Raw genomic sequence first — 12,274 nt, forward strand, 5'->3', positions numbered from 1 at the left:
GAGGGTTCTCTTCAAAGGTTAATGCAGAGGTATGGCCAAAACTGAAATGCACAGTGTTTTTTTCAGGCCACAAATGTAGCCAATCATTAGAGCTCTGCTTGCTGTCTGAAGTTTGTTTCTTTAGGTTGGTACAGGGCTACAAGGCTAATATCGGTAACAATTAATGGACAATTATCAATGGAAGTTATCATTGGGTCTAGGTCAAGCTAGGACAAATTCTTTATGTGGTTTCAGGCCTAATTGTTATCTGAACAACTGTTATCTATAAAAATCCTAACAAGCACAGAAAATCGTGTTTTAAGATGACTACTTCTGCCACTACTGTTTTGAGCTACTTAGCTTAAGTCTGAATATTTTTTATTGAACCCTTTCGTAAATCAGTTTCTAGATTTCTGTCTGTCTGCACACAGTGAGTTCTTTTGGTACGAGCCAGATGGAGAGTTCTTGAACGTGACCGTTATTCAGCAACTCAGCTATACGTCACAATGTGGGGAATCAACAAGCAGTAACTGTGCAGACAAGACCCGATCATGAATACTTTGGCATTTTTTATTATAATTATTATAGCCGTTTTGTGCCTGCTTTTGTAAAGTAGTGACACTCCATGACTTCGCTTCATGTATTCACTGGATCTGACTTTTAATGTTTAAAATGATCATTTAAAAAATATAAACAATGGAGAGATTTGCCACATTTGCCTTATCTCGCAGTATGAAGCTGATATTCCACCTTAAAACAGCCGCGCAGTTACATCCTACACGCTTATAGCTTCTGCACCATTTAAAGTGGAACAGAAAATTCCAGTAAGAAGCTAGAGAATATCTCCAGCCTCGTGAAGGCAGCCATGTTTGGTCACAGTGTCAGTAATCAATACTGAATTTTATGTAAGAAATGGTCTACTGAGGGTATGTGACGGGGTGGTTAAATTATCAGAGGCAAAGTTTAACATTTCCGTGCTGTTTTAGCAAATAACAAGGGAAACACATCACTTACTAGTGGAATTAAAGCTGACTGTTGTGTCTCCTTCAAATCTGAACCGTTTATGCCAAACATTCCAATCCCATCGGTGGGACCATACCAACCAGGAACCAGCCACGGCAAATCCCACTGGTGGGACCGCACTTGCTGACGACTTAATGTCATCCACTAGCAGAACTTTCATAAGCAAGTCTACTAAGATTACTTAACGCAGCATCATGCTAGAATTTTTGCTCCTGAGCTCCCCTTACAGTCGGAGAGTGTAGTATAGTTCACAGTATAACCACTGATATAAATACGAATCATGCTATGAGCGCCCCTTAATGGACAGCTGTACACGTACGTTTGTTGACAAGATGTGAGATATAGAACCAGCATCTGAAGTGAAAGAAGTATGTGGACTGACACACTGCAATAGCAGCATTCAGTTTTCCAAAAGCTGTGTAGTGCTAAGATCATCTGCTAAGAGTGTTCATTGTAGTGTGTAATGCTCACCCTACCATTTCAGGAATCATCCATGTGCTAAGATAGACTGGGGAAACCAAGCGTGTGAGGATTTGGCATGCAGTTTGCCCAATGGTAACTGATGGTTATAAGCTTCCATTATTTGTTAGATGCAAATCATTGGACGCTAAACATTTTGGTGGCTTATTGAGTATATTTGTGTTATTGCCAGTCTCAGCTTCATAGGCTAGTTTTACCCCTAATTTACCCACTAGCACGTCGACCCTCCTCCACTTGCAGTGTAACTAACAAGGTGATTGTCGGTTGAGGGTTACAAGAACTCCCATTTATATCTCTTTAACAGTTGTTTAGTTCTGTTCGTACCACAAACGGTAGCCTTATAGTATCAGCAGTTGTCTGGGCTGCATATAGGGCTCAACATGTACCTTTAGCGAACCCCCACTTATTCAGCCATGGTGATTTGGAATTGTTAGCATTGAATAGCAATAACTCATTTGTTGTGGAACTACTTTTTGGTGGGTGGAACTTTTGTAAAATCTTTTGTAAAATCTGTTGCATAAAAGCAATAGAACAATCAAGGTTGTATGATATTACCCATAATAAACTCCCTCTCGTGTTCTATGGCTGAAACAGTTAACGGTCAATTTTTAACCACTTTAATGGCTTTAGTGTGACCTTCATTTTGCCAGAAAAAAAGAATATTAAAACAATCAATTAAAAACAGTCAAACAAACAGGCAGGTTAGTTAAAGCCATTCAACAGATTATTAGTATTAATCACATTTTCATTACATAAGTACTGAAAAACCTAAAATACTGCAGTTTGTCACAATTACCAACTTTTAAGGATTATGCATTTTAATCAGCACATTTTATCATCCCCTCTGAAATGAATCCCTGGCCACGCTGATACTGGGAAAAGGGCATTTTTGCTTGATACATTGCTTTAAGGTGAGGATTTAGCAAGACAGATGAACCTGTGGCTCAATACACAGGACCTTTGATTCAGCCTCTTATTCGGACTCTGAGAAGGTGACAACTGCAGTGAAATGTAAGTGTACCCAGCTCTACCCCCCTCCCATGTCCCCCTTACATCAAACCATGGCGTAATTACGTACAGTTGACAGCTGCAGCTACCTTTGCAGGCATTGCCTGCGTTTTCTGAGTGATGTGAACTTTCCCCAAATGCAGGATTTACCCTACGAAAACTCATTTCAGTCCACCGTGACCCTGATGCCTCCACAAATGGAACGGGGCAGATGTGGAGAATGCGGGAGCAATAGAGCCAGAGAGCCATTTCATACAAGCGAGATTTCACTCTCTTCACACTCTTTCTCTCTTATTCTCTCTCTCTCTCTCTCTTTCTCTCTCTCTGTAACCCCTGTCTTTTTGTTCACACTTCATTCTCCCTTTATGCCGAGGAGCGCTCACAGAATTGAAAAGAGCGCTCGCCCCGGCAGCCATGCTATTTTAAACAGAGACCAGTCTATTGAGACGAAGGCCCTCCAGACAACTCTCCATTTCAGGCCTTCGCTGCCACTCCAGTGGCTCCTCCTCGACACGGGGACGCTCAGAGAGGCTGTTTTTCTCTCGCTCTGCCTGACTGGATTTTCTCACGGAGCAGTGAAACTAGTCCATCAGCCACTGGGCCTACAGGAAATCACTCGGAATTCTGGACAGGCAGCAATTATTCACTGAGACAAAGGGCCACGTGCCACCTCATCTTACCAATCGATCACACACCTCCGTGGCAGGATATCGAATGTTCTGTTATATGTGTGTGTGTGTTGGGTTGGTAGGGTGCGAAGACTTCACTCAGCCAAAAGAGATCAATACACTGACCCTGCACCCAAGCCTAAGCGCACACACACAGCAGCACAAGCTTCTGGCTGGCCAGCTAATTGTATTCCAGGCCCTATCACCAGAGGGAAATTTAATTAGCGATTAGCCGCTGGCTATGCGATTTGATTAAAGTTACACACACAAAGAAAGGGCTTCTGGATCACAAAGGGCAACACCCATGCTAATGCTACTCCGCCGTGAAGAGACGCCCAGCCTCCTATTGGACATTTCCCTGCAGTGTCCATGGAGACCACGGCCAGGGCGCAGCTGATTGGGCAGGTTATTGCTCACGTCTGTATTCAGAAAGGGGAGAGAGAGACTAGATCCAGCAAGCACGGAGGTCAAACAGACATGGACTGCTAACAAATAGGAGTGTACAAATGCAGCAATGCAATGCATCAACCTGAGGGCAGCGGTTCAACTGCTCTAGTAGAATGTTACAATCTATTATGATCGACTAAAATAAAGACCCCGTTCACATGTATCTGGTCGTGTTTGTTTGTTTGTCTTTTTTTTAAACAAATCTTATATAGTATGATCAGAATTATTATGCAAGTGCCAATTTGCATACTTTGGAATACAGGAAAGTTAATTTTGTCATAAAAAGTATGAAGTACAATTATTATACTGAACAAAGCATAACAAAAACAATTTACAACTACATGTGAAGACTCAACAGGATTTGCACTTACTTACGCAAATGACAAAAAAAACTTAGATAATATTTATAATATTTGTACAATATATATAATATTTTTTAATGTTCAAATATATCAGCCATTTGCCTATTAAAAAAATCAGTTCAATAACAGTAAAGAGTCTCTCATTTACAGAACTGAGGTTTCTTTTTTGTTTGTTTTTTTGTTTTTGTCTCTTGCAGCATCACTGATTGCCATTTAGAGAGCATCTCTGGACTGGTACTAACACCCACTGGAATAAACTCGCTGCTTTAGAATGGCCCATAAATGTTCAACAGGGTTTAAGTCTGGTGAGGAAGCAGAGCGGTCATCAGCAACCCCCTTTTTCTTGAATCATTCCTGAGTACAGTAGAAAGCATAGAATGGTGCATTGTCTACTCTTGCAGTACAACCCTTCCACCATAGCAATGACTGTTGCTCCAGGAAGGTGCAGTATATCCCTCTGAGTTAAATTTCTTTCAATCTTGCACATTAAAATGGCCAATAAGTCCATCATCAATAATATTAGGACAGAACATGACACTACCACCTCCACCACCTTGATAATGTCGAGAAACACTGGAGCGAATTGGTCATTCATAACCTAGCCACTAGCCCATTAAAGAATATACTGACACATAGCCAAAACAGACATGGATGAATAATAATTCTGAACACACTATGGGGGACTGATAACATGCCAACAATTGTCTTTAGCTTTACATTTTCATTACACCTTTGAATGGATGCCAAGGATTGAACTCACTGTACTTCCATTTATTTAGGGGTGCAACAATGCACCATAATGCACTGTGGAATTACAGTGGAAAATCATGACAGTTTGCATTCTACAGATCTGAAAAAGCATTGTAAACAATAAGCACTGTCTTAATTATGATATCTAGTGTAGCTGAATTGTTTGAATACCAACAGTTGTGAACAACCAGAATGAACCAACAACCCACTTTAGCACTATCATGTCATTTGCCAGACTCCTCCCATCTCCTAGCTCTAGTGTCAATAGTAGATTATGCAACTGCATTTTGCTCATTAGAATATGGACTATTGAATCCACTACATTGAATCAAGTGTGGGCTCAGTGTATCACCACACACTTAGTTCTTGTGTTCAACGTCATTTACAGAAATTTAAATATTGGAGTTAAAAGCTAGAAAAGCATCTGAGGCAGTTAAATAGCCATGGAAAGGTAAACAACCCAGGGGTAGCTTATCAGAGTGTAAGTGAGAGGTTTTTATTAATTAAATCACATGAAAAAATGTCATTAAAACCATCCTTCTGCATCCTCCTGGGCTGTAATCATAAGAGCGCTAGGTTTAACCTCATCATCTCAAAACGAAGGTAGCAGAACTGTCCCTACATAGTGAGGTACATATGGGCTTTGGTGTCTGTATTCCACTATTAGTCACATTAATGCATTCAGTCTATTTTTAAAATCAAGTCTCAAAAGTACCAAACTGATGAAATACAAACAAACCAAACTGGTGACTGAAATTTTATGATGCAATAAATCATTTCCTAAGCTCTGAGATGAGTGGCTTACACCCTTACTAACACACACACACACACACACACATAAAAGTCTTCCACAGCCTGCACTCTGTGGATCTTTCATTTTGCAGTCACAGCGAGAGCCATCTCGATATCAACCATCTCACATTTACAGATTTCAACATCTCGGTTTATCTCCATTTAAACTAACATGGGCCCTCTGGTTGAACAGCAGGAGATCAAATGTGATGTGTACTCTCCCACCATCTCAAAGCTCACAATCTGTGGAAATCTCATGCTACTGAAAGGCCTTCATGGCTTTAGCGTGGCTGCAGTCAGATTCAACTTCGTTATGTACAGCAGCATTCAGGAGCCCTTTGATGTAATCATGCTTCATGGGTGTGAAGATTCCACATTTGAGATATGAGGCTCTTAAGGAACGGTTCTTAATCAAAAAATGTGTCTCTTAATGAAATCAATTCAAATTTAATCACACGTTTAATTACACATCACACTGACCCAATTTGGCATAGCAGACAATTATGTCTGTGCATGGTCATTTCTGAATGAACTGCACTGAGCTGTTACGGAGTATCAGAAGAAGTGAGAAGAAGGTTGTGTGACACTGCATGTTTGGGGAAGTGATGGATTAGCAATTAGCTGTAGTGTGTTGTGAGTAAACCTCCAACTCAGTAAGAACATTTGAGGTGAAGATCCTGGCTTGCTCTGCAGCATTAGCGATCCATCACAATGTTTATAATGCTGAGGAACACAACACCATCCAGTGACAGCAGTGGGAAAAAGTTCTTACTACACAGAAAAACACAGCTTTCCACACTAAAAGGCAGTGCAATGAGTGACCATGCAACCATCCGTTCTCTCAGTGTCTTATACCTAATTAAATGCTACTCTAAGTCTAAAGTGTGAGTTTACATGTTTCACTTAATCAGGGGTGAAAAAGGACAAACAACGTGGGTGCTACTGCTAAATCTTACTCAATTAAAAGTATATACTTAAGTCAAAGCAAAAAAGTGCAATTATTGAAACACACTCAAGTACATAAAGTTCATATTATGATCTGTACTAGTCCTCATATAGTTTTATTTTACATTTATATGAAATTAGCTGGATGTTTTAATTATAATGACTATTTTCATTTAAGAACTTGACTGATTGGAAAAAAGACCATCTTTTGGCACTTGACACTTTGAGGGTCTAAACAAAACTGTAAGAAGTGAAAAATATGTTTTGTGTTGGAAATGTAATTATGAAAGAAAACAATTATTACATTTTAATAAAACTGAAGTACAAATCTGCTAATAATACAGTAATAAAAAATTACCAGTTTAAAGAAAGGCTTATTAAACACTAAGGTGTATCATTCAGTAACTACATGGACTTGTGGTGGGACTATTCTTTGGTAACAGAGGGCTGTTTAAGTTAAGTAGAGTATTGTCATCCTGCAATCAAATAAGGAAAAGAACATGTTTTTTTTTAGCTTTGTGAAAATACTTTGCTCATGTTTTTCAAAGTGCCTCCCTTGAAGCATCTGAAAGAAAATAAGCTAAATGATCTGCCAAAACGTTGAGAAAATTCTGCTAAATAGAATGATCTAAAACAATAGCGAGCAATAAGTTAAATATATTTTTATTATATATACAGCTCCAGAAAAAAATTAAGAGACCAACCTACATGATCAATTTCTCTGGTTTTACTATTTATAGGCAATGTGTTTAGGAAAATTAATATTTGCACTTTAAAATATTGCTATTAGAGCATTTATTTTCAGAAATGACAACTGCTCAAAAACAACTGCTCAAATAATGAAAAGAAATTATTATAATAATTATAATGCAAATAGGTTATACACAGTATAAACACTGTGCTAATATTTGAACTGTGAGAGCATTCAGAAATCACTATGGTGAAATAACATTGACTGCCAATCATAGCTCTCATGTCTTGGCAGGCTCTCCACTAGTCTTTCACATTGCTGCTGGATGACTTTATGCCAGTCATAGTGTGTAGATTCAGCTAACGCAGCTTTGCTTGATGAAATGACTGCCATACCATAGAGATGCAAATTTAAGAAAAAAAAAAGTGGTTTCTTTATTTTTTCCAGAGTTGTATTACAATGCTCATAATTTGAAAAAAGTGATATATATATCACTTGCGAAGATATACATTTCTGCTGTGAGTTTTTAAAAGCTGATATTGAAACAGCTGGAAGGTTTCAGTTTTACTATCACACCAAGGGAATAAAACATGGGGTTTGTTATCACGGCCATAAATAGTGTCACAAAAATAAACTGTTTTCCTTACATAAAGCTGCACAGTCTGAAATATGCTACAGTAAGCTCCTACAAACTGACAATGAAAACTTGTCCTTATGTATTAAAACTTTTAAAAAAAGGTTATTGTTGTCCCCAAACGTTTCTCGATAAGCGATAGCGAAGATTTGCAGAGCAGCGGTGGGTTATGTTGGTGTGTGTTACAGTAGTTGGAGCACTGACCTGCCCCACGTAGACCAGCAGTCTGGCGTTCAGCGGGCTCTCATCTGAACTCAGCCAGAATTCTGAGTTATCGTCAGAGGCCACCGCAAACTGAAAGTCCCCTAATGAAAGGAGAAAAGGACAAAAGAGAAATAAGGATGATGTCATCACTGTCGTAGCAAAAGCTGAAATATCCTAACTGAAAACCTTACAGGAAAAAGTTATTTAAAAGCTTTCATTTATGCTCATGTAGAGACTGTAGAGACCAATTCTTTTGGTCTATTCATGTCTGAAATGTTGACAAACACTGTGTAAAAGGCGGCTTTCTAATATAAATGAAACAAAAGAAGAAAAGATAAAATGATTGAATGATAGACAGAGCAAGAGAGACGTTCTATTCATGCTCCAGTTTCTCTTTGTGTGAGTTTTCAGGTATAAGAGCAATACATTTTTTTGTGTGTGTGTGTGTGTGTGTGTGTGTGTGTGTGTGTGTGCGCGCACTTGAGACTGTGCAGGTGTGAGAGCACAGAGCTGGGATTCTGTCATTGTGAACAGCACCTGGTTTCAGTAACTATAACTTACTTATGTGCAGTGATTTACTACACACTATAGGAGCACAGATGTAAGCAATCTATACAGCTGATTATATGAATGAGTATGTGAGAGTGTGTGCAGTGTAGTCAAATCATTACCATCTTTATATGGATGAATGTAGCCAAAGATTCTCAAGCCGTAGTTCTTCCATTTCGGAGCAACAGCCAGTTTTTTCACTATAGTTCTTGTCTGGGGAGACAAACATGACGTAAAAGAGACTGATATAAACACACACAGGTAAAGCGAGGGAGAAGAAAGTGGAGGGGAGAGAAAGAGAGAGATGACTCTCATTCATGCACTTACTCACCCACATATTCACCCATATATTCACCCACTCACCTGCATATAAACTTACCTGCCCGCATATTCATCCACTCACCCACATTCACTCACTCACCCACATATTCACCTACTCATCCACTCACCCACATTCACTCACTCACCCACATATTCACCTACTCATCCACTCACCCACATTCACTCACTCACCCACATATTCACCCACTCACCCACATATTCACTCACTCACCCACATTTTCACTCACTCATCCACATATTCACTCACTCATCCACATATTCACTCACTCATCTACTCACCCACATTTTCACCCACTCACCCACATATTCACTCACTCATCCACATATTCACTCACTCATCTACTCACCCACATATTCACCCAGATATTTACCCACTCACCTGCATATAAACTCACCTGCCCGCATATTCATCCACTCACCCACATTCACTCACTCACCCACATGTTCACCCACATATTCACTCACTCATCCACATATTCACTCAATCATCCACATATTCACTCAATCATCCACATATTCACTCACTCACCCACATGTTCACCCACTCATCCACTCACCCATATATTCACTCACTCATCCACATATTCACTCACTCACCCACATGTTCACCCACTCATCCACTCATCAACATATTCACTCACTCATCCAAATATTCACTCACTCATCTACTCACCCACATATTCACCCAGATATTCACCCACTCACCTGCATATAAACTCACCTGCCCGCATATTCATCCACTCACCCACATTCACTCACTCACCCACATATTCACCCACTCATCCACATATTCATCCACTCACCCACATTCACTCACTCACCCACATATTCACCCACTCATCCACTCACCCACATATTCATCCACTCACCCACATTCACTCACTCACCCACATATTCACCCACTCACCCACATTCACTCACTCACCCACATGTTCACCCACATATTCACTCACTCATCCACATATTCACTCACTCATCTACTCACCCACATATTCACCCAGATATTTACCCACTCACCTGCATATAAACTCACCTGCCCGCATATTCATCCACTCACCCACATTCACTCACTCACCCACATATTCACCCACTCATCCACTCACCCACATATTCATCCACTCACCCACATTCACTCACTCACCCACATATTCACCCACTCACCCACATATTCACCCACTCATCCACTCACCCACATATTCATCCACTCACCCACATTCACTCACTCACCCACATATTCACCCACTCACCCACATTCACTCACTCACCCACATGTTTACCCACATATTCACTCACTCATCCACATATTCACTCACCCATCTACTCACCCACATATTCACCCAGATATTTACCCACTCACCTGCATATAAACTCACCTGCCCGCATATTCATCCACTCACCCACATTCACTCACTCACCCACATATTCACCCACTCATCCACTCACCCACATATTCATCCACTCACCCACATTCACTTACTCACCCACATGTTCACCCACATATTCACTCACTCATCCACATATTCACTCAATCATCCACATATTCACTCACTCACCCACATGTTCACCCACATATTCACTCACTCATCCACATATTCACTCAATCATCCACATATTCACTCACTCACCCACATGTTCACCCACTCATCCACTCACCCACATATTCACCCACTCATCCACTCACCCACATATTTATCCACTCACCCACATTCACTCACTCACCCACTCACTCATTCACATACTCACTCACATATTCATTCACACATTGACTCACTCACAGGCTGAAGATTAACTATTGGTAATGTATTAGTAGATTTAGGTCATTTCAGTATGTCACTAAATATATAGTTTTATTAGCATTCATTAAGCTTTGTCCTGACTACTGGCCCTTAATAGTAGCCAGGGGGGCTCAAGGAGGACATCAACAAGTTTGCCTCCTGTAATAGAATTATACTCACATGAGGGAAGAGAGGGAAATGGAGGTTCTTTCTGAGCTGAGCGACAGATGAACCACACCAGTCTTCAAAAACATGGAGGTTAGCCTGACCTTTAAACTGTGTGAGAGAAAGAGGGAGAGGAAGAGGGAGAGATACCTCTTAGTGAAATAAAACACTGCGAACCAAAATTCTTCTGCAGTATCAGTCTGAAAGCAGTATGAGACAGGTCAGTCGCATAGAGAGTGGAGACAAATGTAAGAGACAAAAGCACAGTGGCTGCCTTTGTAGCTTCTTATTCATCTGTGTTCTGGGAGATTAGCTAACCATCAGCTGACCTGCTGCTGGACCTGCACTCTCCTCACTGAAGAGCTTTCACATGAATAAAACAAGACATTCCCATACATCAGTGGTTCCTAACTCCAGTCCTGGACCCCCTGCTGAGCATGTTTTATAGTGTATCTAGTATCTAGCGTATCATCTAATTATTAAGCCCTTTGTGAGCTGGAGCAGGTGTGTTTGGGCAGAGAGCAGTGGAAATTATGGAAGGCAGGGGGTCCCCATAAAGTTCAAAACCACTGACATGCTGAGTTACACATTTACACACACACACATCCACATCCACATCCAAACCATGCACTCCTAAAAAAAGGGGGCTACAAATGGTTCTTCAAGTGATGCCACAGAAGAACCACATTTGGCTCTATAGAGAACCATGTTTGTAATAGAGATTTGTGAGTGTGAAGAACCTTTTAAAGGTCTAAAGAACCTTCAGTTGGTGTAAACATGGTTCTTTATGGAAAAAAGTGGTTCTGCTATGTAATTGCTCAAAGTACCATTTGAAGGATCTTTATTTTTAAGAGTTTACTGAAAGAGTGGCATTTACAATGGGCTTTAGCAGGGCCTGGAGTCATACTATCAAAAGCACCAACAAACTAAACACAGTGTGGCAAACAGCAGCAGAGCGGCCTGAGCCCAGAGGCTGCGGAGGGGAGTGTGAATTTTTCAGGCCCAGTGCACAGCTCGACGTTTCACCCTGCGCTTGAAGCCTTTGCAATTGATAGAGTGAGTCACAATTGATTAGCATTAGCTAGCGCGCCTGCAACTGCATCCATATGGAGTGGTCTAATGTCTTTCCAATGTCAATTAAGCCAAATCCAGTAACCTTGACTGTGCCTTTAGCTTCATGTATTTTATTTCACAGCATTTCAGTTCACTCCCCTGCCCTGGGACTTGATTCTCTCCAACAGAGGAAGCCAGTCATAGGGAGTTATTGTTTTTCTTTGTTGATAACTTGGCATTGATTCCTCTCGCTCCCCGTTGAGCTCCCCCAAATGAAATCAATGAAAGAGAATCAGACACACACTTCTTCAACACGCCACACTGTCCATAGCAGCAGTCACATGCATCTCTCGCCTTCTCTGCACTACATTAAGTGTCTGTATGCAGTGCTGAAGTCTCTTGCTCTA

At 40.6% G+C, this 12,274-nt stretch overlaps 1 protein-coding gene across 1 annotated transcript in view; it reads right to left on the reverse strand.

Annotated features, from left to right (window-relative positions):
* b4galnt4a (beta-1,4-N-acetyl-galactosaminyl transferase 4a) overlaps window positions 1-12,274 on the reverse strand; it is a 193,731-nt gene that overhangs the window by 62,776 nt on the left and 118,681 nt on the right. The window contains exons 4-6 of the mRNA XM_072669148.1: window positions 10,830-10,925; window positions 8,655-8,745; window positions 7,984-8,084 (exon numbers count right to left, since the gene is read on the reverse strand). Coding sequence (XP_072525249.1) covers window positions 7,984-8,084; window positions 8,655-8,745; window positions 10,830-10,925 — 288 coding nt within the window. The remainder of the gene's footprint in view (window positions 1-7,983; window positions 8,085-8,654; window positions 8,746-10,829; window positions 10,926-12,274) is intronic.

The sequence above is a fragment of the Salminus brasiliensis genome, chromosome 2, assembly GCF_030463535.1.
Source record: "Salminus brasiliensis chromosome 2, fSalBra1.hap2, whole genome shotgun sequence".
Classification (NCBI taxonomy): Eukaryota; Metazoa; Chordata; class Actinopteri; order Characiformes; family Bryconidae; genus Salminus; species Salminus brasiliensis.